General features: G+C 41.4%; 3 protein-coding genes and 2 long non-coding RNA genes across 5 annotated transcripts; all 5 read right to left on the reverse strand.

Moving 5' to 3' along the window:
* Nucleotides 1–5,151: 5,151 nt before the first annotated feature.
* LOC149384663 (uncharacterized) lies at nt 5,152–7,915 on the reverse strand. Its single transcript, XR_016301462.1, has 4 exons — nt 7,665–7,915; nt 6,873–6,977; nt 6,372–6,481; nt 5,152–5,407 (listed from the first exon to the last, which is right to left on the reverse strand). It is a non-coding gene; the product is annotated as an uncharacterized LOC149384663 (long non-coding RNA).
* Nucleotides 7,916–8,535: 620 nt separating this feature from the next.
* On the reverse strand, nt 8,536–9,153 carry LOC149384664 (uncharacterized). Its single transcript, XM_089625408.1, has one exon. The coding sequence runs from the start codon at nt 9,151–9,153 to the stop codon at nt 8,536–8,538; it is 618 nt and encodes a 205-aa protein (XP_089481534.1).
* Nucleotides 9,154–9,867: 714 nt separating this feature from the next.
* On the reverse strand, nt 9,868–10,608 carry LOC149384665 (uncharacterized). Its single transcript, XM_089625409.1, has one exon. It carries the CDS (start codon nt 10,606–10,608, stop codon nt 9,868–9,870), a length of 741 nt encoding a protein of 246 aa, XP_089481535.1.
* A 2,561-nt stretch (nt 10,609–13,169) lies between these two features.
* LOC149384666 (uncharacterized) lies at nt 13,170–15,910 on the reverse strand. Its single transcript, XR_016301465.1, has 4 exons — nt 15,683–15,910; nt 14,891–14,995; nt 14,390–14,499; nt 13,170–13,425 (listed from the first exon to the last, which is right to left on the reverse strand). It is a non-coding gene; the product is annotated as an uncharacterized LOC149384666 (long non-coding RNA).
* Nucleotides 15,911–18,739: 2,829 nt separating this feature from the next.
* On the reverse strand, nt 18,740–19,090 carry LOC149384667 (uncharacterized). Its single transcript, XM_089625410.1, has one exon. It carries the CDS (start codon nt 19,088–19,090, stop codon nt 18,740–18,742), a length of 351 nt encoding a protein of 116 aa, XP_089481536.1.
* Nucleotides 19,091–26,468: the final 7,378 nt, after the last annotated feature.

Raw genomic sequence — 26,468 nt, forward strand, 5'->3', positions numbered from 1 at the left:
AGTATTTAGGGGTTGGAAAAAGATTTGATATAACAAATATGAACAATTGATAAGAAAAATTTCCATTTTCTCAAACAGGATTGAATACATCTAAAAAAATGATGCATATAATATTTAAAATAATAAATGAACAAGACACCGATCTCTTGAAGCGTGCTTGATCTTTGTAGAAGCTTTTGGGTTATGATTACTAACAACTCACCACCGTCTTGATTTGAGTGCTCAAGTCACCATACAAATAAACTCAAAGAAATGTGTCTATAATTTGTGTCCATTGCCTAAAATAGAGAGAGAGAGAGAGAGAGAGAGAGAGATTTCATTTTCTAGACCCGAAAGGGATGAAAATATCTCAATTAGACTCACTATTTAAAAATATCAAAAATTGGACTTTTGTATCAATTTTGGACGAAAATACCCTCAATTCAAAATAAACCCTCTCCATCTCAAATCCATCTCTTTCACTCTCACTCTCTCACTTTCTCTCACTTGCTCTCCACACCAAATCCGACGGACGCCACATTCCGACGCCCAACCACACCAAATCCGACCTCCTCCGACGCCCACGACACGAAATCCGACCGAAACCACCACAAATCCGACCTCCACCAAGATCTCAAGCTCTCAAACTTCCATACCTAAAAAATGACAAAAAAAGGTTAGTTTTTTTTTCCCATGGTTTGATTAGTGTAGGATTGATAGGATACAAGATTTTAGTACTTATTAGTTATTTTAGGTTGATTTGAATGAGATTTGGAGATGAAATAGATTTAAAAAAAAAAAAAAAACTGGAAATTCCGATGAAGACCATCGGAATCCATCGGATTCGGTCGGATCCGACCGAATCCAATGGATTCCGATGGTCTTCATCGGAAATTTCCGACTCCGACCAATTCCGACACGTTCCGACGAGTTCCGACGTGCTTGAATTTTTTTTTTTAATAATTTAAGATAAATAAAAGAGTTATTTTTTTATTTATGAACAAAATATACTAATAATTAGTTGTTTTTTTCTAATTAATGAGTAGTTGTTTTTTTTAATTATGAACAACATACTAATAATTAGTTGTTTTTTTTCTAATGAATGGTGAAGTACTAAGTTATGAAGATGTCATGAGTAACTTTGTGAAGATTCATAGGTATGGAATTCATGTACAAGATTGCTGAAATGCAATGTATATCACCTGGTGCTTTGTTCCTTGGAATGTGAATAAATGAACTGGCCAGTGTCCAAATTGAGTCATGACTCTTTTGGATGAATCAATGTGACTCTTGTTATTGTAATTAATTAAGTCCACAACTTATATGGTTATCAAGGTGAGCACATCACTATACAAGTGTTTTGAGAACAATTGTTCGTGTCTCATACCCGCTTGGTCACTAAACAAATGGTGTCGGAGCGATTGTTCGTGTCCGATACCCAACCGTGATTAACCAGCAAATGGTATTGAAACGGTTGTTCGTATCCGATACCCTATGTGCATCACCAGCAAGTGGTATCAGAGTGATTATTTGTGTCTGATACTTACTTTTTCCAATAGCTAACTGGAGTGATGACGACTCTGACGGAAGCAGACGGGATGAAGAAACCTCTAATTATCTGGCCTTTAATATTGTCATAGGAACAAACCAGAAGTTGCATGAACCATTTCCTGATGATTGGAGTAGTGATAAAAAAATTTAAGTGACTAAGTAAGACGTCATTAGGATCTACGCTCTGCTACACGACAAGTGGGTCATAGTCATCAATAACAACAAAAAGCTAAACCATAACATTACAATTCTGAAATTTAAGAAAAATTCTCTTGAGAAAAAAAAATAGCTGATATGATTACTGAGAAAGCTTACTCATAATCCTCAGAAGAATTAAGCCAACTGAAGAAGAATGTGAAGAAGTTCAACTCAGGCTCTAGCAATCTTGATACCATCCTTGAATCACAGGGAAAAAGTGGAGCAATACATGGTTTGGTTTTCATGGGAATCATCATGAGGGGAGACCAAATTTGTGAAAGCTAGAGAGCACATGAAGAATGAAGTTTCTAAGAAGATGTTCAAGAAACTAAAGAAACATGTCACTCCGACAACTAGCAGGCAAAAGAAGAAGTTGGTTTGTTACTATTGTAATAAAGCTTACCATATCAAATCTTGTTCTTTCAAGTATTTCGAAGATCTCGGAATACCCAGAGTAAGGAAGCAAGAATGGAGAGTGAAACAGCATACATGTTTTGTGGCCTACAAGAGAGCGGGTGGTAATTTGATAGCAGATGTTCAGGGCATATGACCAGTGACAGAAACTACCTTATCAACATGAGGTCATGCAAGACTATGAATGTAAAATCTGGAGATGATGAAAACGGAAGAATTGTTTGGAAAGTTACTCTCCAGATGGAAGGCTTATCTCGTTGATGGTTTGAAAGCCAACTTAATCAGTGTAAGCCAGCTGTGTGACGGAGACCACCATGTGGTATGCACTAAGAAAAACTACAATTGTTCGACTAGAAGAATCGATACCTCCTCGAAGGAAATAGTTCAACAAATGACTGCTATCTTCTATGAGTTGGTCAAACAACTTCTCGAAAAACTTATCAGTTTAGCAAGTCCAATGAGATGGTTCTTTTTCACAAGAGAATGGGGCACCACAACATGAGAACCATGAAGAAAGTTGCTCATGATAGCTTGTCAGAAGACTTCCTACACTCCATGAAGATCTCAGCTTTGTTTATGGAGATTGTCATATGGAAAAATAAACAAAGGCAGTTCACAGAAGCACCACACATATCAATGCTAGGAGACCTCTAGAGCTTCTACACGTGGACCTAATGAGTTCCATGTAAATTGAAAGTATTGGTTGTCAGTGTTTTCATGTATGTTGATGATCTTTCTCGCTATTCTTGGGTAAACTTTCTTAGGGAAAAATCAGATGTTATCAAATTGCTCACTACTCTATGTACAAAGCTTCAAAGAGAAAAGGAGATCAGTGGTGAACATATCATGGCCATCCGTAGTGAGCATGGAAGAGAATTCGAGAATAAGGGGTTCACTCCTTCTTTGAAGCTCACACTACTACAAAAAAAAAGCATTTAGAAGCGACAATTTTTGCCTCTAAAGGCAAAAAATTTACTTATATTCTGCCTTTAGAAGCAAAAACTTCATTTATAAACGTTCGCTTCTAAAAGTCCATCGCTTCTACATATTTAGGAACAACTAGTCACCTCAACCGTCGCTTATAAGTCGAATTTTTTGGTGCCAAAAATAGCTGAACAATTTAGAGGCAACATTAAAAGCGGAATGTCGCTTCTAATCTTTTCCCACCATTTTACAGAAAATATTTAGAAGTGACATTAGAAGTAGATTGTCGCTTCTAATGTCGCTATTTATTATTCTTTTTTTTTTTTATATATAATACACTTTTCGAATTCTAATTAAAATTCGCAGATTTCATTTAATTTAAGTTTCAAAAATATAAAATCAAAACTTTCATTTATAACAAAGTACATAGAATTTATCTAATCAAATGTTTGAATAAAATAAAACGAAAAAATATTATGAAGATAATAAAAAGTGTGAATGAAAAGACTAATAATAACCGCGGTCAACATTGGGAGCTTCTCTGCGTCCACCACATCTTCCAGCTAGTCCATATCCAAGCTCATCAGGGTCGGGGCCATGTCGTCCTCTACTAGCTTGAGCCAATGAAGATGAAGGATCCTCGAGCGATCGTCGCTGTGGCTCATTGGTGCGCTCGGATATACGCGGGGAGCTCGATGACGGCAACCTGCAGCGGCTCACATTCTCGATCTCCATGGGCATAAGCTCCAGGTTAAGCGTTCCCCTAGACAAGGCGTCATATGCACCAACTAGGTCTCTCACTGCTCCTCATGGCAATGACATCATTGCGTCCCACACGAGATATTCCTTGACTTGGGCTAATGAAGGTCCAGTCTCGATGTCGTGAGCTTGGGCTTCTACCAGATCCAAACGAGGTCTTAATGGACTTATCCATGAAGCCTAGTCATGTCGCAGGTCGAGAACAATAGACGTTACAACCTGCTCCATAGTGTCTTTGCTCGGGGGTTCCCCTCGCTCTTGAGCTTGGCGTCGTATATCAGCTAGCTGATCTATGATCCGAGCTTCCGTACAATAATTACAAAATTAATTATAGTAATTGGAACGTGAAATGTTAATGAAAATAAAATTAAACTTACATAGATCTTTTCAGCAGCACGCGTAGTCCGTTACCCAAGCCGCGAGAGGTCTGAGCATCAAAGCAGTAGGGAGCCTCTGTGAAAGTCAAAAATGAATTAGTGTACTTTTTAAATAATGTTGTCGCTCATTTTCGGACAACAATGGAGAAGCTCAGAACGGTTCGACCCAATGTCGGACCAAGTAGTTGCGTTCAAGCTTGAGCGTCCTGAACTCGGTGTCCCGAGCTCGTCCCTAGCTGTGAATGACCTTCCACGTCCTCCGAGGTATTCTGAAATAGAAGGAAAGGTGAACTACAAATTGGAAACAGAGGGGTTGCCTCTGTTTACCTCTCTGACGCTCAACATTAGGAGGATTGAGGTGGAAGAAAGGTGTTTAGAGGCAAAAGATTAGTGAAACGAGTGACTAAGAGGTTTGACAGTGTTTCAGAACTCAAATTCCAATTACCTTGGAAATAGAGCTGGGGTCTCTTATTTATTGGCGAAGCATCGCGTTTGCGGAGCAAGGAGGCTAGACGGCTAGGTCACTTGTATGGCCGTCCGGCCGTGATAAGTCGGTCCTCTCTCGACTGTCCGGCCTTGACCGGTCGGTCCCTTGCTCGATCGTCTGACTGGGGCACTGCGTGACCGGTCGAGCCAGCGTGCGGGCATCCGACTGAGCCTTAAGGCCGACCGATTGTGTCCTCAGAGGGTCGATGGATTGTGTCATCAAAGGTCGACCAGCTGTGTCTGAGGCCGGTGCTCTTGTGAGACCAGTTATGTCACGACCCGCGACCTCTCATCGCCGGTTCACGAGCCGCGACGGTGGGTTACGTCACAAGTCACAGCATCAATATAATACTATATCTCATATCAACAAAAACAGAATCAAATCAACATAATAATCATAATACTTATGTTAAACGTAATACGATATCATATAAGTATTATAAGTCGTTATATAAAAACCTGGGTAAATTTTTCGTTTTTCTCAATTCAAACTTTGAGTCTCACTACGACTCTAAATATTTACATAACCGCTCCTGGGTTTACGTAATAATTACAAGAGATAGTTTTAGGAGCTTAGTTTACGGAAGGGGTTCAACAGAATATAGTTATAACTATAGAAGAGGTTGATCCCAGGTGAGTCTCCACTAGCCCAAAGGTCAAGAGATACACGTCCGATCTTCGTCTTCATTTCCTTGCTCACATCGCCGTCTTGCCCTTCTCTACATTACCAAGGGTCATAAAACTATGAGTCGATTGACTCAGCAAGTGGGAGTCTAACTTAGAAAAATAAAGCGACTAAATACCATGTGATATCATGTGACGTGCAAACAAGCACATAAGAATGCATGGATGCAAATCTAACAAGTTCTAGAGCATGACTAATGTGTGCACACTCTAACTAGTACTTGTCGTCTTTAAGGTTACACACATCCCCCGCTATAACCTCTAGAACGACAAGAGACCAGCCTTAGACTTCGAGCAGCAGTCGTCCGGCGGCCTAAGAGTTTTAATGTTAGTCTGGGATCCACTAATGGTACCACTTCATTCGACGTCGGCGCAACCCCCAGGCCCTCATAGCCCGTCAAGGTGCATTCTTCAGGTCTTCATAACCTGGTAACAAGATCGGGTGCGACTCTTGGTCGACTTCCCGATAAATGAGTACTCAGCGCCATCCCCCAGGCCCTCATAGCCCATCAGGGTCCATTTCATTTTGGTACCATCGACACAACAATTCTTTAAGGTTCGGGTACTCTGCTGCACTCAGAGTTCACACCTATGCTACTTACAGGAGAGCGACTCAGGATAAATCCTGAAAGATATTTCATTTCCCTTTTATGCTCGTTAGTGTTTTAGGTTGAAGACTCGGGATGTGACTCCCGGTACTTCTACCCTCGATTTGAATTCGAGAGTTAAACATGGCTCTCCTGTCTCCCCCGTTCTAACGGGTCAATCACAAATCCTAAAGAAAGATTATATCACATATCAAAGGCTGGGTTTCACAAATCTTACGTTTGAACTTATTGAGCGAACTCACGCTAAGTTTTCAGGAAAAGCGGCCGAAGCCTTAATCTTTTAGATTATTCGATTTTAAAGCTTTTCCTATTCTTGTTAACTAACAAGCAATAATGCACGTAAACAGGGTTATTCCCTTGGTATGTAGTTGACTTAAGTCTCCACACTTACCCGGAAAAGATCGTCTGAAAATTGGTTGACTTCCGGAGTTTCCTTGCTTTTCACGCTTCCCGAGACTCTACACGTCCTGGAGCGTTAACACGTTCTGAAGCGTCGAGAAACTAAAACCCAAAGTTGAAATCTCATCAGTCAATGATCCGAAAGGTGATGACAAGCTTAAGGTTCGTTATCGGGATTCACTGCGAGTCGGTTCAGGGGTTCGAGAATTTAATTCACTTATTTCTCGGCTTTTCGGAATCTAAACTTATTCAAGACTCATACGAATTCGTACCAGAGAATGAGTACGAAATAAAATCAAAATCCTTATTTTAACGAGTCTTAAATAAATTAAAGAAATAATCCGAAAATAGTACGAATCGAGAATTCTAAATGAATTAACCAAAAATTAAATTCTCAAACATCTCTTAATAAATAATTAATAATCCTAGAGTACAAATCTCAAATCCAAAATTAAGACTCGAGTCTAACGCTATAAAGCGATAAACGACTCACGAGTGAGATCGAGCTTTAAAAACTTTTTCTGAATTCACTATACTTCGGCTTCGACGCGTTCAGTTCTGCCGGCTCTCGCTCGATTCTATCCGATCTGTGACTGAGCTGTGAAATTCAGAAAACAAACATCGCGATCAATTCCCAAAATCAAGTTCCCGACTCGAAACGAACATCTAACTCAAACCTCAACGTCACAACATTTCCAACTTGTCATAAATTCTCAAACATGTCAATAAACCATATAACTTGTCAACAAAACACTTTAGTTGACATAAACTTCACATTTCTATATCAAAAACCACTCATAAAAACCGAGCCTACATATATCACATCTCAAATCCCTTTCATCAATTCCAAATCAAATCACGATAATCAAAATGAATCACATACCCAAAACAAGTCTCACGGCCAAGTAAACTCACGGCCACAACAAAGAACCACACGGCCATCATCAAATTCCAAATCAAACCACATCAATACATGACTTTAACTTCTTACCCAAACATTTAACAATCACAGAAATGTCTTATAATCATCAAACAACTCCAGAAATTCAAGAGCCCCAACAATTCAAATCTCCAAACCAATCCATGAAATTCGGTCAAAAATTCAAACTAAATCCAAGATATTCGAGTTCAATACTCCAATTCAAATTATCAACATCACCAATCAAGCTCAAACATCCATAAATCACATAAAATTCCTCAAGAATCCCCTTAGCACTCGAAATCCCCAAATCAAATTCCAAATCCCTAAACTTCAAAATTGAGTTCGGAGAAGAAATTTCCTCACCTTGCTTGCTATGAAATCGATCTCCTCGGCACGTTCTCACTTGATTTTCGGTGTCCTTCCTCGGTCAGCGGCCACGGCGACTCTTCTCCTCGGCGAGGCGCGCGCGCGGTGGCTGTGAGTTGCGCGAGAGGCAGAGCGACGAAGGAGAGGAAGACGAGGAAGAAAGAAGGAAGGACGAGGTGGTGGTGGCTGAGTGGCGCGGCTGGTGGTGAGCGGCGGCGATTGAATTTTTTTTTTTTTCCTTTCTTGTTTTCTGCAGAATCGCGCACGAGTAGAGGGGAAGAAGAAAAAAGAAGCGACGTGAAGAACATAGTAGAAGGAGAAGAAGATAAGAGAAAGAGGGGATAAGAAGAAAGAAAATGAATTTATTCATCAAACCCATTTTTTCCTGCATCTTCTTAAATCAACCCCCAAACTCACATTTTTATTTTCAAATAGCTCCAAAAATGTTACAATCACGTCCTTGTCACAAAATTTTGTGACTAAAACCCGTACTCACTCGAACTTTTAATTAAGTTATTCAAACCGAGACTTTCCTCGTTCGTTCTTGATTAATTTAAATATATTTAAGGTTTCTCGGAAATAATTCTCGTCCTTGAGAATTTATTTCTTAAATTAAATTCCGGCATATTTCCTCGGAAAATAATTTATTATTCGAGACGAACTCGATAAATCCTTTATTTATTCCGAGATTTTCCATCACCTTAAGATAATTTAAATTAACTCGATAAACTTCAACGTCCATAATTCATTCAAGAACTTACTTGTAACACACGAAAGCTCATTTATTAACCGTAAATTACAAACGGCGAGATTCAAAAGTTTATCCTTTACAATCCCTACCCCCTTTAAAGAGTTTCGTCCTCGAAACTTAAAATAGAGTAGGGTACTTCTTTTGCATCTCACTCTCGAGCTCCCATGTAGCTTCTTCCACAGCATGCCTCTTCCACAAAACCTTGACCAAAGGAATGGTCTTATTCCTTAAAACTTTATCCTTGCGATCAAGAATCGCTACAGATGGCTCTTCATATCTGACTTCAGGAGAGATCTCAACCTCTTGCTCTTGTAGAACATGCGAAGGGTCAAACACATACTTCTGTAACATGGACACGTGGAATACATTATAAAGGTTGGACATAGACGGCGGCAAGGCCAAGCGATAAGCTATCTTGCCTACACGCTCAATGATCTCAAAAGGTCCAACATACCTTGGACTGAGCTTTCCTTTCTTTCCAAACCTCATAACTCCTCGCAAGGGTGAGATCTTCAGAAAAACATTCTCTCCTGCTTCTAAACTCAAGAGGCCTTCTACGCTGTCAGCGTAGTTTTTCTGACGACTTTGTGACGTCTTCATTCGAGCTTGGATCTTCTTAACCGCTTTTGTGGTCTGCTCTAGCATCTCAGGTCCGACAAATTTGTTCTCACCAGCTTCATCCCAATGAACTGGAAAGCGACACTTCCGCCCATACAAAGCTTCATACGACGCCATATCAATTGTCGCCTGATAACTATTGTTGTACGAGAACTCAACTAGCGGAAGGTAACGACTCCACGAGCCTTGGAATTCTAAACACAAGCTCGAAGCATGTTCTCCAATACTTGGATCGTTTGTTCGCTTTGACCATCGGTTTGGTGGTGAAAAGCAGTACTAAACTTCAAGTGAGTTCCCAGGTTCTCTTGCAATCTCTTCCAGAACCTGGATGTGAAGCGAGCATCACGGTCAGAAACAATCGAGCTAGGAACCCCATGGAGACGTACATTCTCCTTTATGTAGAGTTCAGCGAGCTTATCCACGGTGTGAGTGGTTTTGATGGGCAGGAAATGAGCTGACTTGGTCAATCTGTCAACAATAACCCAAACTGAGTCGTGTCCAGCTGTGGTTTTTGGCAATCCTGACACAATATCCATCGTTATCTGCTCCCACTTCCACTGTGGAATCTCAAGTGGTTGCAGTAGTCCAGCTGGTTTTTGATGCTCTGCCTTAACTTGTTGACAAGTTAGGCACTTCTGAACAAACTCAGCTACATCTCTCTTCATTCCTGGCCACCAATATACCTTTTTCAAGTCTTGATACATCTTTGTCACACCTGGATGTACCGAATACGGTGTCCCGTGAGCTTCTTTCATCGACTGCTTCTTGATTTCTTCGTTGGACAACACACAAACTCATCCGTTGCACCTTAGAACCTCGTTCTCGTCCAACTTAAAGTCCACCCTCTTTACCGTTTTGAGCCTCAAACATCTTCCCAAGAAGATATTCTTCTGTGTATTGACCATCCTTGATCTGCTCAAGCAGTAGTGGACGTAAGCTAAGAGCGGCTAACCTGCTTGTGATTAGCTGAAGCTCAAGCTGCTGCACCTCATCCTTCAGATCGAGAGACGTTTCTACAAGACTTGCTAAGGACGCTACAGACTTACGACTAAGAACATCTGCTACTTTACTGGCCTTACCAGGGTGATAGTGCAGATCGAAGTCGTAGTCGTTCAGGAGTTCCATCCAACGTCCTTGGCGCATGTTCAACTCCTTTTGAGTGAAAAGATACTTCAACGTCTTATGGTCTGTATAGATGTCGCAATGGACTCCATACAGGTAATGTCGCCATATCTCGAGCGCAAACACTATTGCAGCAAGCTCTAGATCATGGGTAGTATACCAGGTCTCGTAATCCTTCAGCTGTTGGTATCCACAACGCAAGTTAATCTTTGAGAGCACCGTCGCTCCTGACAGTTGATCAAAAAGATCGTCAATCTGTGGCAACAGATACTTATTCTTGATCGTCACCTGGTTCAACCCACGGTAATCAATACAGAGCCATAGGGAACCATCTGCCTTCTTAACGAACAAGACTGGCGCTCCCCAAGGCGAATGGCTTGGTCGTATGAACCCTTCGTCAAGCAACTCTTGTAGCTGCGTTTTGAGTTCTTTCAATTTCGCTGGAGCCATACGATATGGAGCTTTCGATATCGGAGCTGTTCTTGGAATGAGCTCTATGTTGAACTCAACTTCTCGATCAGGAGGTAGACCTGGAAGATCTTCAGGGAAAAAAAATATCAAGGAAATCTCTAGCAACTAGAGTCTTATGCGGCTGTGGCTTGACTGTCTTCGTGACGTCTACCACGCTTGCAAGGTAACTAGTGTATCCCTGATGCATCATCTTCACAGCCTTTAGCGCCGATACGATCGGAAAACTCGATTTCCGAGAGGAACCTTGGAACTACAGCGGTCCAAGTCCTGGGTTCTGGAATAGAACCGACTTCTTTCGGCAATCTATGATTGCATGGTGGGTACTTAACCAATCCATTCCAAGGATTACGTCATATTCTACCATTTCCAATTCTATCAAGTCTGCTTTCATTATCCGATCATGAACTCGGATAGGCACATCTCTATACCAGCATAACGACTGGTACTTTTCTCTAGAAGGCGTAGCCGTAACGAACGGGTACGAGAATTCCTTCTGATGCTCACCTAACTGATCAGACTTCCTAGATGCGATGAATGAATATGTGGCTCCTGAATCTATCAATGCATATGCAGAGAAGGAATCCACAAAAATATGACCTGTGACAGCGGTGGGCGACCCTGCTCGAACTTCTTCTTCACGGATGGAGAAGACTCTGGCATTGGCTTTCGGCTGCTCTTTGGGTGCAGGGGTCTTTACTTCTGGATTCTCACATACCCGAGACAGATGACCCTCTTTCCCGCATCTGAAACACACCAGCGCACGAGCATAACACTCTCCCTCGTGCGATCTGCCACACCTTCGGCACACCAGTGACTGATTGCTTCCAGAGGTCCTAGGCTTTTTACTAGGCGGCCCTGAACGTCCGCTATCTTCACGTCCTCTGCTCTGGTTTAGCGACTGTGATCGGTTTCCAGAACTTCCCTGAGGTCGATAACTCAAGCCTTGCTGGGACCTCATTCCGTCTCCTCGCTGTGGCCGACTCTCCCATCTTGATGGGGATCTGAATCTTTTTCTCGATTCGCTCTGCTTTAGGCCCGCAGCTTCAGAAGGTGTCGCAGCAATTGGTTTCGGTGCAGGACTCCGATCACTCTCGCTCCAACCGAAAATCCGCAAAGCTCTCTGCACAGCGTTAGCGTAAGAGCGAGGTCCATCATTGCCGCTATCCACTTGGCTCACGATATCCACATTGAGCCCGTGCATGTATTTCATCTTTCTAGCCTGATCAGTAGGGACTAGGGAAGGAGCGAACCTGGCTAACGTGTCGAACTTTGTCGTATATCCTGATACCGACATTGAACCTTGTCGTAGGCTCATGAATTCACGTACCTTGTTCGACAGGTTAGCTTCACTCAGGTACTTCCCGTGAAAGAGATTGAGAAAATGAACCCACATCATTGAGTGAACATCCTCACTCGACGCCATCACCTCCCACAAGCCCCTAGCCTCATCCTCCAGTTGATTCACAGCGCAAGCCACTCTCTCGGTATCGGACAGCTGCATGTAGTTGAGGATCTGCTGCATTTTCTTCACCCAATTCTCCACTGCAGCTGGATCCCCATGACCGTCAAACATCAGAGGCTTCTGCTTTCGAAACCTCTCATATACCGGCTTGCTCACAGGAGGAACGACGTCAGCAATCTGGAAGTTTAGCTCCTCAGGAGGATCCACAAGCACTGGCGGTGGATTCTCTAGTCGTACTCCTGGAACTGGAGGCGCTGGGTGCTGTTGAGGCGGCGCGTCCAACCTCGTTAAGAGTTCTGCGATCGTGCGGTTCTGCTCATCTAGGTGCTGCGCGAACCTCCGATTCATCTCATGTCTATGGGTCGCGTCAGCAGCTTGTCTCTCCAGCGCGCGTCTCATCTCTGTGAGATCCGCTGCTGTAACATTCTCGGCATTAGACGGCTCTCGTCTAGGCCCCATGCCTGCTCAATTCTACACATGGAAGAGGGCATGGCTAAAATCCAAGTCACAACATCGAGAATGCGAGAAAAGAAAACATATCAACACACGATCCTAACTCAAAACGAGATCTCATAAACATTTCTCATATCTACATCAAGTCAAAAAGATATATACAACCTGCATTCATGCCTTTACTATTTACACGTCACATGGCAACTATCGCTATCTACACAAATCTATAGACTCCCAGAAAGAGACTAGCATTTCCCGAGGCTTAGTCAGACGGGTTCCAAAACGGGTAATCATGTCGCTACTTACTAACTATCCGCGTCCTATCAACAAAGAAGGCAACAGTAAGCTCAGCATGATCCCGCAATCCGTACCGGAAACGTGTATCTCAAGTCTACAGGAAAGGTTAAACCTGGGCTCTGATACCACAAAACCTGTCACGACCCGCGACCTCTCGTCGCCGGTTCACGAGCCGCGACGGTGGGTTACGTCACAAGTCACAGCATCAATATAATACTATATCTCATATCAACAAAAACAGAATCAAATCAACATAATAATCATAATACTTATGTTAAACGTAATACGATATCATATAAGTATTATAAGTCGTTATATAAAAACCTGGGTAAATTTTTCGTTTTTCTCAATTCAAACTTTGAGTCTCACTACGACTCTAAATATTTACATAACCGCTCCTGGGTTTACGTAATAATTACAAGAGATAGTTTTAGGAGCTTAGTTTACGGAAGGGGTTCAACAGAATATAGTTATAACTATAGAAGAGGTTGATCCCAGGTGAGTCTCCACTAGCCCAAAGGTCAAGAGATACACGTCCGATCTTCGTCTTCATTTCCTTGCTCACATCGCCGTCTTGCCCTTCTCTACATTACCAAGGGTCATAAAACTATGAGTCGATTGACTCAGCAAGTAGGAGTCTAACTTAGAAAAATAAAGCGACTAAATGCCATGTGATATCATGTGACGTGCAAACAAGCACATAAGAATGCATGGATGCAAATCTAACAAGTTCTAGAGCATGACTAATGTGTGCACACTCTAACTAGTACTTGTCGTCTTTAAGGTTACACACATCCCCCGCTATAACCTCTAGAACGACAAGAGACCAGCCTTAGACTTCGAGCAGCAGTCGTCCGGCGGCCTAAGAGTTTTAATGTTAGTCTGGGATCCACTAATGGTACCACTTCATTCGACGTCGGCGCAACCCCCAGGCCCTCATAGCCCGTCAAGGTGCATTCTTCAGGTCTTCATAACCTGGTAACAAGATCGGGTGCGACTCTTGGTCGACTTCCCGATAAATGAGTACTCAGCGCCATCCCCCAGGCCCTCATAGCCCTTCAGGGTCCATTTCATTTTGGTACCATCGACACAACAATTCTTTAAGGTTCGGGTACTCTGCTGCACTCAGAGTACACACCTATGCTACTTACAGGAGAGCGACTCAGGATAAATCCTGAAAGATATTTCATTTCCCTTTTATGCTCGTTAGTGTTTTAGGTTGAAGACTCGGGATGTGACTCCCGGTACTTCTACCCTCGATTTGAATTCGAGAGTTAAACATGGCTCTCCTGTCTCCCCCGTTCTAACGGGTCAATCACAAATCCTAAAGAAAGATTATATCACATATCAAAGGCTGGGTTTCACAAATCTTACGTTTGAACTTATTGAGCGAACTCACGCTAAGTTTTCAGGAAAAGCGGCCGAAGCCTTAATCTTTTAGATTATTCGATTTTAAAGCTTTTCCTATTCTTGTTAACTAACAAGCAATAATGCACGTAAACAGGGTTATTCCCTTGGTATGTAGTTGACTTAAGTCTCCACACTTACCCGGAAAAGATCGTCTGAAAATTGGTTGACTTCCGGAGTTTCCTTGCTTTTCACGCTTCCCGAGACTCTACACGTCCTGGAGCGTTAACACGTTCTGAAGCGTCGAGAAACTAAAACCCAAAGTTGAAATCTCATCAGTCAATGATCCGAAAGGTGATGACAAGCTTAAGGTTCGTTATCGGGATTCACTGCGAGTCGGTTCAGGGGTTCGAGAATTTAATTCACTTATTTCTCGGCTTTTCGGAATCTAAACTTATTCAAGACTCATACGAATTCGTACCAGAGAATGAGTACGAAATAAAATCAAAATCCTTATTTTAACGAGTCTTAAATAAATTAAAGAAATAATCCGAAAATAGTACGAATCGAGAATTCTAAATGAATTAACCAAAAATTAAATTCTCAAACATCTCTTAATAAATAATTAATAATCCTAGAGTACAAATCTCAAATCCAAAATTAAGACTCGAGTCTAACGCTATAAAGCGATAAACGACTCACGAGTGAGATCGAGCTTTAAAAACTTTTTCTGAATTCACTATACTTCGGCTTCGACGCGTTCAGTTCTGCCGGCTCTCGCTCGATTCTATCCGATCTGTGACTGAGCTGTGAAATTCAGAAAACAAACATCGCGATCAATTCCCAAAATCAAGTTCCCGACTCGAAACGAACATCTAACTCAAACCTCAACGTCACAACATTTCCAACTTGTCATAAATTCTCAAACATGTCAATAAACCATATAACTTGTCAACAAAACACTTTAGTTGACATAAACTTCACATTTCTATATCAAAAACCACTCATAAAAACCGAGCCTACATATATCACATCTCAAATCCCTTTCATCAATTCCAAATCAAATCACGATAATCAAAATGAATCACATACCCAAAACAAGTCTCACGGCCAAGTAAACTCACGGCCACAACAAAGAACCACACGGCCATCATCAAATTCCAAATCAAACCACATCAATACATGACTTTAACTTCTTACCCAAACATTTAACAATCACAGAAATGTCTTATAATCATCAAACAACTCCAGAAATTCAAGAGCCCCAACAATTCAAATCTCCAAACCAATCCATGAAATTCGGCCAAAAATTCAAACTAAATCCAAGATATTCGAGTTCAATACTCCAATTCAAATTATCAACATCACCAATCAAGCTCAAACATCCATAAATCACATAAAATTCCTCAAGAATCCCCTTAGCACTCGAAATCCCCAAATCAAATTCCAAATCCCTAAACTTCAAAATTGAGTTCGGAGAAGAAATTTCCTCACCTTGCTTGCTATGAAATCGATCTCCTCGGCACGTTCTCACTTGATTTTCGGTGTCCTTCCTCGGTCAGCGGCCACGGCGACTCTTCTCCTCGGCGAGGCGCGCGCGCGGTGGCTGTGAGTTGCGCGAGAGGCAGAGCGACGAAGGAGAGGAAGACGAGGAAGAAAGAAGGAAGGACGAGGTGGTGGTGGCTGAGTGGCGCGGCTGGTGGTGAGCGGCGGCGATTGAATTTTTTTTTTCCTTTCTTGTTTTCTGCAGAATCGCGCACGAGTAAAGGGGAAGAAGAAAAAAGAAGCGACGTGAAGAACATAGTAGAAGGAGAAGAAGATAAGAGAAAGAGGGGATAAGAAGAAAGAAAATGAATTTATTCATCAAACCCATTTTTTCCTGCATCTTCTTAAATCAACCCCCAAACTCACATTTTTATTTTCAAATAGCTCCAAAAATGTTACAATCACGTCCTTGTCACAAAATTTTGTGACTAAAACCCGTACTCACTCGAACTTTTAATTAAGTTATTCAAACCGAGACTTTCCTCGTTCGTTCTTGATTAATTTAAATATATTTAAGGTTTCTCGGAAATAATTCTCGTCCTTGAGAATTTATTTCTTAAATTAAATTCCGGCATATTTCCTCGGAAAATAATTTATTATTCGAGACGAACTCGATAAATCCTTTATTTATTCCGAGATTTTCCATCACCTTAAGATAATTTAAATTAACTCGATAAACTTCAACGTCCATAATTCATTCAAGAACTTACTTGTAACACACGAAAGCTCATTTATTAACCGTAAATTACAAACGGCGAGATTCAAAAGTTTATCCTTTACAAGTTAGTTGTGCCGTTAGAAGGCCGATCGACTATGTCTGAGGCCGGCTAGTCGTGTCACTGGGCGATCGTGGCGCATCGTCGCTTAGCCCAGTTGCTCGATCGATGTCCTCCCGAGTGGGTCCACTTTAGATAGATTCGTCTCTCGAGTCGGAAGCTCGAAATCAATGGATAACATTAGCTCCTAGAGTTTCATGTCGAGCGTAGGTCGAGTGGAAACTCAAGATGATTGTTACCCAATTTGGTGTGTGGCAGAGGACCCAATCATGACTAATTTCTTCGACATGCACGCTTCTCGAGAAGGTCCAAGGCGTCGTAAGAAATGTATTTTTATTGTGGTGCGATCGCCGTCATTATTATATATTTTATTATTTTCCATGTTTCTTCACTTCTGCCATGCGTTCATGGACCCCTCCGACACGTTCATCTTTGGTGGGTCCACTTGCGATAACCACGTTGATGATTACCTATACTTATTGCCACTCCGTGTACAAATATGGAGGATGTGTGGAACCATCCCTCCATTCTTCAAATTTCTTCTTTTACTTCTCCAAATATTCTCCTACCACTCTGTTTTGGCGTGTCCCGATAAAAAATAATGGATTTCAGAGAGGAAGATTTGAACACCGTCAAGGATGGCTTCTTGACAGCGTCGGCGACATTCCAGCGGTGTACGTGGAGACGAGCGGCCAAGTGACCATCCCTTCAGCGGATTCCGACAGCCGACGAAGCCCGTCCATCCTAACCGGGACCGGCGCGACCAGTTTGCCGAGCTCGCCGAAGACTGGGTCGGCCTCGGCCGGTCTAGAAAAGCCATCTGGCCAGCCACCCAGTGGCGGGGGACATCCAGGCGAGATTCTAACAATGTCTCCTGCCACACCTGTTAGCGAGATTTCTTAGCCGGCCTGCCATCCCCGCGGGGGCAACGAGGTTGTCCAATCCAACGATCCCATTATTGGCGTCCAAGAGGAAAAGATCAACTACAGCTCCGAGTAATTTCTAGTGGCCTTCGTCTATGCAGGCTTGTTCCGCGAGAGCACGCCCCTTCTCTCTTTTATTTTATGCCAATGTTTGGCACTTGCGTTATGTTTTAGTTTCAGCGCCATTGTTTAGTGCTTGCGACTTCTTCTTGACTTTTCATTTTTGAACCTTCGGTGGTCATTCTCTTTTATTCTTTTTCTCTGTATTTTGTTTGAATCTATTTGAGTTGCATTCCACCTTATCAGGTTTGTTTTTGTTGCCGTGTGTCTTATTTTCTCGATTTACCGATTGAGGTCTGACCGATTTGCATAGCTCGAGCGTCGTGGGGCCGTGGTGTCATGTTGAGTGACTTGGTTTTCCGTGGAAGCTGGCCAAACCATTTATTCATCTTGCAAATGCAAGCCGTTGAACCCAACGTGATTCGTCACTTGTCGGCGTACGTGTTGGACGGCAAGCGGGGCCACTTTTCCGATGAACGTGACGCCTGTCAGTGCAAACATTGTGTGTTGGGATGGGCCTGGCGTAGACTTGGTTCCCAGCGAGTGTGGCACCTAGCAGTGCGTGTGTCACGTATTGGGTTTTGTCTATTGTTTCAGGACTCGCTTTTCGGGTCACGTTGACTGCCTTTTTCTACATGGGAATGCGTCATGCGGAGTTTTGAGAATAAATTTTGTCTTATTTTTTCAAATTGCGGGTGTCCTTTCCCTATTAACCCCCCCCCCCCCCCCCCCCCCCCCCCCCCCCACGGGAGTTTTTTAGGTATTCGTAGAAGAACCTAAAAACCGTAAACATGAAAGGCAAAGGATGAAGCACAAATGGAGCTTATATTGCTTTAATCTCAAAGTTACACTTTTTTTGCCATTGGCGTTGTTACATGATAAGAATAAAATTTAAAGACTTAGAAGTAAAAAGGATGCGGAGGGATGCGGCAAGCTTCATTGATAATATTGGCTTAGGTGTTTGGCATTCAACAGGTGCGTGAACACGAGGCCTTCCATGTTTTCGAGCTCTTAGGTGCCATCGTGTCTGGCTCTGCGCACACGATACGGATCCTCCCAAGTGGGGGCCAAGACTTCAGCTCCTTTCACTTTGGTGTTTTGGAACACCCTTTTGAGAACGAGGCTTCCGCCAGCGAACCTTCGTAACTTGACCTTTGAGTTATAGTATCTCTCAACCTTCCTATTTTGTACGGCAAGGCGAGCCAGTGCGTATGTCCTATTTTCGTCTATGAGGTCGAGCTCTAGCCTTATCGCTCATTAATGTTGTCTTCCTCGAAAGCTTCGACGAGGAAAGTAGGGAGTTTGGTCTCGATTGGGACCACGACCTCAACGCCATATGCAAGGGTGAATGGGGTTTCCTCGGTCGCATTTAGCTCGGTTTCCCAGTATGCCCATAACACCAACGGAAGCTCGTCACCCCATTCTCCCTTCTTCTCCTCCAACTTCTTCTTCATATTTTCTTTGATCGTTCTATTCACCGTCTCCACTTGGCCATTGGCATGCGGATGCTTAGTGGAGGAGAATGTCTTGCTTATCTTCAACTGCTCGCATATCTCACGGACACGCGCGTTGTCAAATTGCTTGTCGTTGTCGATCATGATCGATGCGGGAATCCCAAAGCAGAAATGATGTTTTTCATATGAAATTGGTCATGTTTGCCTTTGTGATCTTTGCCAATGGTTCCACCTCCCCCCATTTGGTGAAATAATCAATTGCGACGATTGCATGCATGTATTGATGCGGGGCCATGGGTAACTCGCCTATAAGGTCGATCCCCCACTTCGCAAAGGGTCGAGGCACGATGATCAGGTACAGCGGAGCGGGTTCCTGGCGCGGGACGTGGGCAAACCTTTAACATTTATCGCACTTTTTGGCGCACTCGTGCGCGTCCTTTTTCAAAGTAGGCAAAAAGTACCCCAATCTTAGGAGTTTCACGGTCAGAGATTATACGGCTGTTGGAATTGATCTAGGGTTAAGAAAAGATTTAACGCTTTGAGCAAGCGGCGAAATTTATAAATTTTCTTTAAAACAAGTAAAACATTTTTACTAACCTAGACAAAGAGCAAGTACATATAAATTAAAACTATAAATGAGCATTATATGTTTACTAACCTTTTAGAAGCTTGAACGTTGAGAAACCTTAGGAAGGTTGAAACGTTCGTCTCCCCACGCAGCACGTCTCTCTTCTTTCCTCGGAAACTCGAGCAACCACGAAAGTTTCTATCACAATAATCACTCGAGAACGTAAGGAATTAGTGTGTGGGCACTTTTAAACACGACGACTCAAGAACAAGTCTCAAAGTCGAAGAGCTAAAACACTAGGTCAAATGTAGACCTAGGTGCCAAAACAAAAATGAAAGAAAACTTAGAGAGAGATAGTGTGGAGTTGGCGGCCACAAGGTCCAGAGAGAGAAGCTCTCAATCTCTAACTTATGTGGAATGAGAAACAATGAGAATAAGGTTGGGTATTTATAGGAGGAGAATTACCTTCAAAATGTAGTTTCCTCTTTTCTATAGAATATCACATATTCATGAGAAAATGTTATTTCCTCTTTTCCCACTATGTTGCACGTCCAAGATGTTCACATGTCACCTTGGATTTGTTTCCTCATTTACTTGCTCCTTAGTTGGCCGAAATTATACTTGCTTCTGGAAGAAAATTCGTTTCCTCTTTTTCTTTTGGCAAGTATCTTCATACATTAATGCACAAAATAATTCTTCTCTCTTTCCTTGGGTTGGATGGTTTGGGCACTCTAAAACATGCTTCTAGATGTTTCTTTATTCGTTCATGACCACATAAGAAAAGCCCATTAAGAATTTTCAAGTAAAATTCCATGAAATGAAATTAATCCTCAAGACCCAATAATTTCTTCATGGCCGAGTGGTTTAAGTTTCATTTGTCATCATATGACAATGTCAAAAAATTTATTGACATTCATTTCGTCCTATGTCCAAAAAGACAAAAATACCCTTTTGACAATTTTCGTAAAACTTGTCTTGTTCTTGTTTTGACTTAGCTTCTAGTTTAACTATTCCTACTCGATATGATTTGTGACAGTGACCTCATGGATCCAAATGAACAAAGCTTGAGCTAAAAACATGGACTCAAAAGTTCACAAACCTTTTCCAAGTTTAGCTTAATGTCAACTGACTACACTAAAGAGTTGACACTGAGAATCTCTCGGTTCAAATGAATTTATTTTCTACTCAAGAATTCAACTAAATTGTGATGAGTGGATCCACTGAATATTATCTATGTTTACCCTTCATGAATATCATCAGCTAGTCGAGATTTACAAAATTACCATTTTACCCTTCTAGCTGTTATTTCCTCAACTCCTTTGTCGCTTGTGAATAAGTTAGAAACATCTAGTAGCTCGAAGAACTCGCGCTCTTCGGTCCGTGGTCTCAACATCTGAAAAACGCCGAGCTACAAGACAACAAAATTTATGAATATTTATAAGTTAGATAAGTGTAGTTATAAATATTTTTAAAAATTAAAAATTATAAATTGCCATTTTTTTAGCAAAATCTTCTCGACGTCCTTGCGTGTGACCACTCGAGTGCTTAATCAAGAATGCATCCTTGGTACTCGAACACCGGCATTATTCCTGAACTGCTGACCAATCTCCGGGATCGCCTCAAACGCCCAATATTGCACCGCGTGCAAATTCCCGGATAAGGAATACTTCGCCTCCTTCTGTAGGACATTCTCTTTCGCGGATTTGTCCTTTACTCGTTTGTAGTAGCGCGACAAATTTACCCAGATTGACGACATAGTCTCAGCCCACAAGATGTTCCCCCATGGCAGAGAATAGAAGAACGACAAGTCCTCAACCATGTAGAGGTACTTGTCGTTGATTGTTCTGTTGTGTTCTAGTCCGAGGATATATCCCAAGACAAACACGCATAAACCAAGCTTGTACGCGTCGTTCAGATCTTGACATGTCTTGAACGCGTTGACCAAGATGTCGAACCTAGCATTTAACACGCCGTTCAAGTAATCTGTGATGAGCCCATCGCTCCTCCGCTCGTTCTGCTCCTCCTTCGACGGACCATCTTCCATGCTCAATCCGGTTATCAACGCGTATTCCGAATCTCATGCATTTATTTCCTATTCCGAAATGAATCTCCCCCCATTTCATTGGGTCGATCTTACGGAGAAGAAGAGAGTGTAGAAGTACCGTAGAAAAATTTATAGTACTGCCCTTGAAGAATTGGGTGAACGGAGTCTCCGCGACCCGTTGAAGTAGACTAAGAACGGTGAATTTTTCTTTCACCGCCTTCAAATATCCAGAATCACCATATGTGATTCGACCCGCAAAGTCGTGGTCGCATAGAAACGTCAATTTGTCCTAAAACACGATTAGTATTGTATTATCATGAAATATTAATACAATTAAACAAACAAACAAACAAATAACAACAAGATTAATCTCATATTTTTCCTACAATAACTAAAGAGATCTCATAACTAAAACCTTAATAACAATAATTCATTTAACTTTTTGTAATATAACATAATATATAACATAAAACAAAATATCATCAACTTATAAGTAAATTTAACATAAAAACACGATGTTTAAAAAATAACAACTGAAGTTTTCCTCAAACACCCAGAGTAAAATGACTAAAGTTCATCCCCCGGGCCCTCGAGCGACGAACTTGGGGGTTAATATTGTCGGTCGTTCTCAGAAAACCCGAAACATTAAATTCCACGCGACTTACGTCGAATTATGATATTCTAAAGCCAATGGGCCGGCCACTAAAAAGCTCACAAAGGTTAAGGCTCATGCAAAATGGCCCAAAAGTCCGAGCCCAAGCTCACAAACGAAGTAGAGCTCACCCACGCACCATGCGCCCGCTCAAGAGCACCAGACGCTCCTCAAAAGAAACAGGCACGCGCGTGGCGCGCAAGGGACATAGTGCGCCGTGCCATACGCTAGGTGTGGCGCGCCCATGCGCTCCAAATCCGTGGTGCGCTCCACGATGTGTGTCCAGACGTCATCATAGGCCTCCACATCCATTAACAATACCCTTTCTCAGAGAGGGTTAGAGACACATTTATTCCTCCTCAAGATTACTCGCTCTCAGAGTTCTGAAACGCTGCCGGAGACTTTCTACGCACAATTTCTTCTGATCGAACGCTTAATCCCCCGCGCACGACTGCGTTCGAGATTCTCCACTGAGAATCTCCCTCATCTCCAAGAGAAAACAAACATTCTCTCTTGGGTCACCCGATTCAAGAGTCTTTCACTACTAGATAAATGCTATTTAGTGGCACTTGAAAGGTGGTGTTTTGTTGAAAGATTGCCATCTATTTTATATATTTCGTGGCAATTATATTCAAACTGCCACCAAAACATTAACATACCAAAAAAATGCATTCATAAATCAAGCGCTTCTAAATCATTGAAAAAGATGGCACTCGTAACCACCACCAAATTTATTTATTTTATTTATTTCGTATAATGTATTATATGATATTATATAAATTAATGCCAAAAAAAAAAAAACAAAAGACTCGTTATGTGTTATATGACAAGCACTATTTCGCAAACACTACTACAAATGTTAGATTCCACAACGAAACGCTGTCCCGTTGTGGAATCATGACGTTTCCACAACGGGACAAGAGTCCCGTTGTGGAATCTTGATGTTTCCACAACGGGACAACTGTCCCGTTGTGGAATCTTGATGATTCCACAACGGGACAGTTGTCCCGTTGTGGAATTCAAAAAAAAATTAAGGTTTAAACAACGGGATGGTGACCCGTTGTTGAATCTCGCCGCGGCCAAGGCATAAACTCGCCGCGGCCAAACTCTTCCACAACGGTACAGTGTACCGTTGTGGGAGAACTGTAAAACCAAACATTTCACCGCGGCGAGCTTAAGCCTTGGCCGCGGCGAAATATTTCCACAACGGTACAATAACCCGTTGTGGAAACATTTGGCCGCGACGAAATGTCGCAGACTTGAACTTAAAAACTTCCCTCTCGATTTTTTTTTTCAAAAATTTCAAAAATTTCATTCTCTTCTTCTTCTCTCTCTCTCTCTCTCTCTCCCCGACCCAACCCCACTATCTCTCTCTCTCTCTCCAACCCACGCCCACTCGCTGCCCCTCCTTCTTCCTCCGCCGCCGTCGCCGCCCTCTCTCTCTCTCTTCTCTCTTCTTCCTCCGCCCTTCTCTTCTTCTCACCTTTTTTTCCCCGCCCTTCTTCTTCCCCGCAACCCTCTCCTTCTTTTCCGCCCTTCTTCTTCTTCCCCGGCCTCCTTTTTCTTCTCCGCCCATTTCTTCTCCACCGTCCTCCATTTTCTTCTCCGCCCCCTTCTTCTTCTCTGCCCTCCTTCTTCTTCTCCGCCTCTCCTTCTTCCAAACCCACCAAACACACTCTTCACAAACCCACCAAACATTCCGACCCACCCCCACACAAACCCACAAACCTTGCCTCCGACCGCAACCCACATCTCCGACAACTTCATTGACTCACCACGCCCCATGCTCGTCGTCTTCACTCCAGGTAAGTATTTTTTTATTTAATTTGTATTTTTATGTTGAAATTAGGTTAGAATTGTTTATTTGTGTCTAAATTAGATAGATATTGGATATTGAATTTGATATTTATGTAGAAAATGAGTTTGGAATTGAATTTTGGTTTGAGTTTATGTTGTATTTGAGTTAGAATATTTGATTACCTTGAGTTTGAGTTGGAATTGAGTTAGAATATTAGATTGAATTTCGGTTTTAGTTTGTGTTGGAATTGTTTTGAATTGAAATTGAATTTCGGTTTAAGTTTATGTCGGAATTAGTTTGAATTGAAATTGAATTTTGGTTTGAGTTTGTATTGGAATTGGTTTGAATTGAGATTATGTTTAATTTTGTTTTTTCATAGATTATGTCTACTACAACCAAGGAAGATGATAAAAAGGTAAATTAATTACATGTTATTTGAAGTATTTCATTTACACGAATATTTGTTTTCTAATGTTTTTTTGTTGTTGTAGTAGACAATAACAAAAACCTTGCCTCCGACCACAACCCACATCTCCGACAACTTCATTGACTCACCACGCCCCATGCTCATCGTCTTCACTCCGGGTAAGTATTTTTTTTATTTAATTTGTATTTTTATGTTGAAATTAGGTTAGAATTGTTTATTTATGTCTAAATTATATTGAAATTGAATATTGAATTTGATATTTATGTAGAAAATGAGTGTTGAATTGAATTTTGGTTTGAGTTTATGTTCGATTCTAATTAGAATATTTGATTACCTTGAGTTTGAGTTGGAATTGAGTTAGAATATTAGATTGAATTTCGGTTTGAGTTTGTGTTGGAATTGTTTTGAATTAAAATTGAATTTCGGTTTAAGTTTATGTCGGAATTAGTTTGAATTGAAATTGAATTTCGGTTTGAGTTGTATTGGAATTGGTTTGAATTGAGATTATATTTAATTTTGTTTTTTCATAGATTATGTCTACTACAACCAAGGAAGTTGATAAAAAGGTAAATTAATTACATGTTATTTGAAGTATTTCATTTACGCGAATATTTGTTTTCTAATGTTTTTTGTTGTTGTGCGTTAAGGATTTTTTTTTTTCGGATTTCAAGCTTGACAACCAAGGAGCTCGAAGTAACGTCAACCAAACTTTACGTACAATTGAAGAAGTCATATACACCAGATAACTTAGAAAACGTTCAAGAGGAGTGGGTATTTTACGTACAAACTTTTATAGAATGAGAATATTAGTTTGATTTTGGATGATATATATATTTGTTTTGGTGTTTTTGGATATATATTTGGTTTTGGATGTAATGGATATGTTTTGGATGTTATGGATATTTGGTTTTGGATATATAATTTCATTTCAGGTTTTTTTAATTAGAAAACTGTAAAAATAACTCTCAGGAACAATTTCGCCGCGGCAACGTGTATATTTCGCCGCGGCGAAACTTTACACAACGGTACGATTGTACCGTTCTGGAAAGATTCGCCGCGGCGATCTATACACGTTGCCGCGGCGAAGTGTTAAAATCTGTTAAATTTTTTCACAACGGGACTGTCCCGTTGTGAAATCATGGACATTTCCACAACGGGACCGTTGTGGAAACATTCCACATCGGAGAATTCCACAACGGTACAGAACCGTTGTGGAAGCTTTCCACAACGGTTCTGTACCGTTGTGGAATCCCCAGTTTGTAGTAGTGAAACAAGCTTGAAGGCAAGAAGACTCTAGACTACACCAAGATTGATCCCAACGACTCAGCAAACTAGGTCATCTCAATCATCAGTATCTCACTGTAATTATATATCGTCAAATAAATATAGTTAAAAGTATGAGTAGACTGTTTACTGTTACATAGTCATCATTTTCAGGATATTGTATTATATGATATTTATAATGATTGTATAACTACCACCAAAATGATTTATTTTATTTATTTATTATATGTATTATATGATATTATGTAAATTAATGCCGAAAATAAAAAATCTAACCTCTTTCTCTCACTCTCTTAAAAAAAATTATTTCAACAACGCAACAAACAGTCAGTGCTACTCCGTGTTTTTCTCTTTCAAGAACGCATATGTGCGTTTTTTTATATTTATTTAGAAATCCGTTTCCTCTGTCGAGTAAACCCTTCAGGCTCCGCGCCTCAAATAGCATATAGACACGCATTGAACTACGTTATGATTTGATTCTGATTTGCTCGGGTACGTAGACAGCTCATAAGAAGCGTAGTCGTTCACCCCTTCTCTCCTCAGAGAACGCCTCCGACTGGGGGAACCACAACTCGAGACTTTCGAGTTCCCACATTTGACTCGAGTGCGATCACTTGGTTCGACTTTTGGTCGAACCACTCAAAGCTTTAAATCGTTGTTCATTTTCGTGCGATGACAATTAATAGCATAGGTATAAATTTATATTATATATGTCTCTATTTAATAACGTAAATGCAAGTTTAATCTTT

Source organism: Urtica dioica, chromosome 9 (genome assembly GCF_054948205.1).
Source record: "Urtica dioica subsp. dioica isolate 48M chromosome 9, U.dioica_male_clone48M_v1_H2, whole genome shotgun sequence".
Lineage (NCBI taxonomy): Eukaryota > Viridiplantae > Streptophyta > Magnoliopsida > Rosales > Urticaceae > Urtica > Urtica dioica.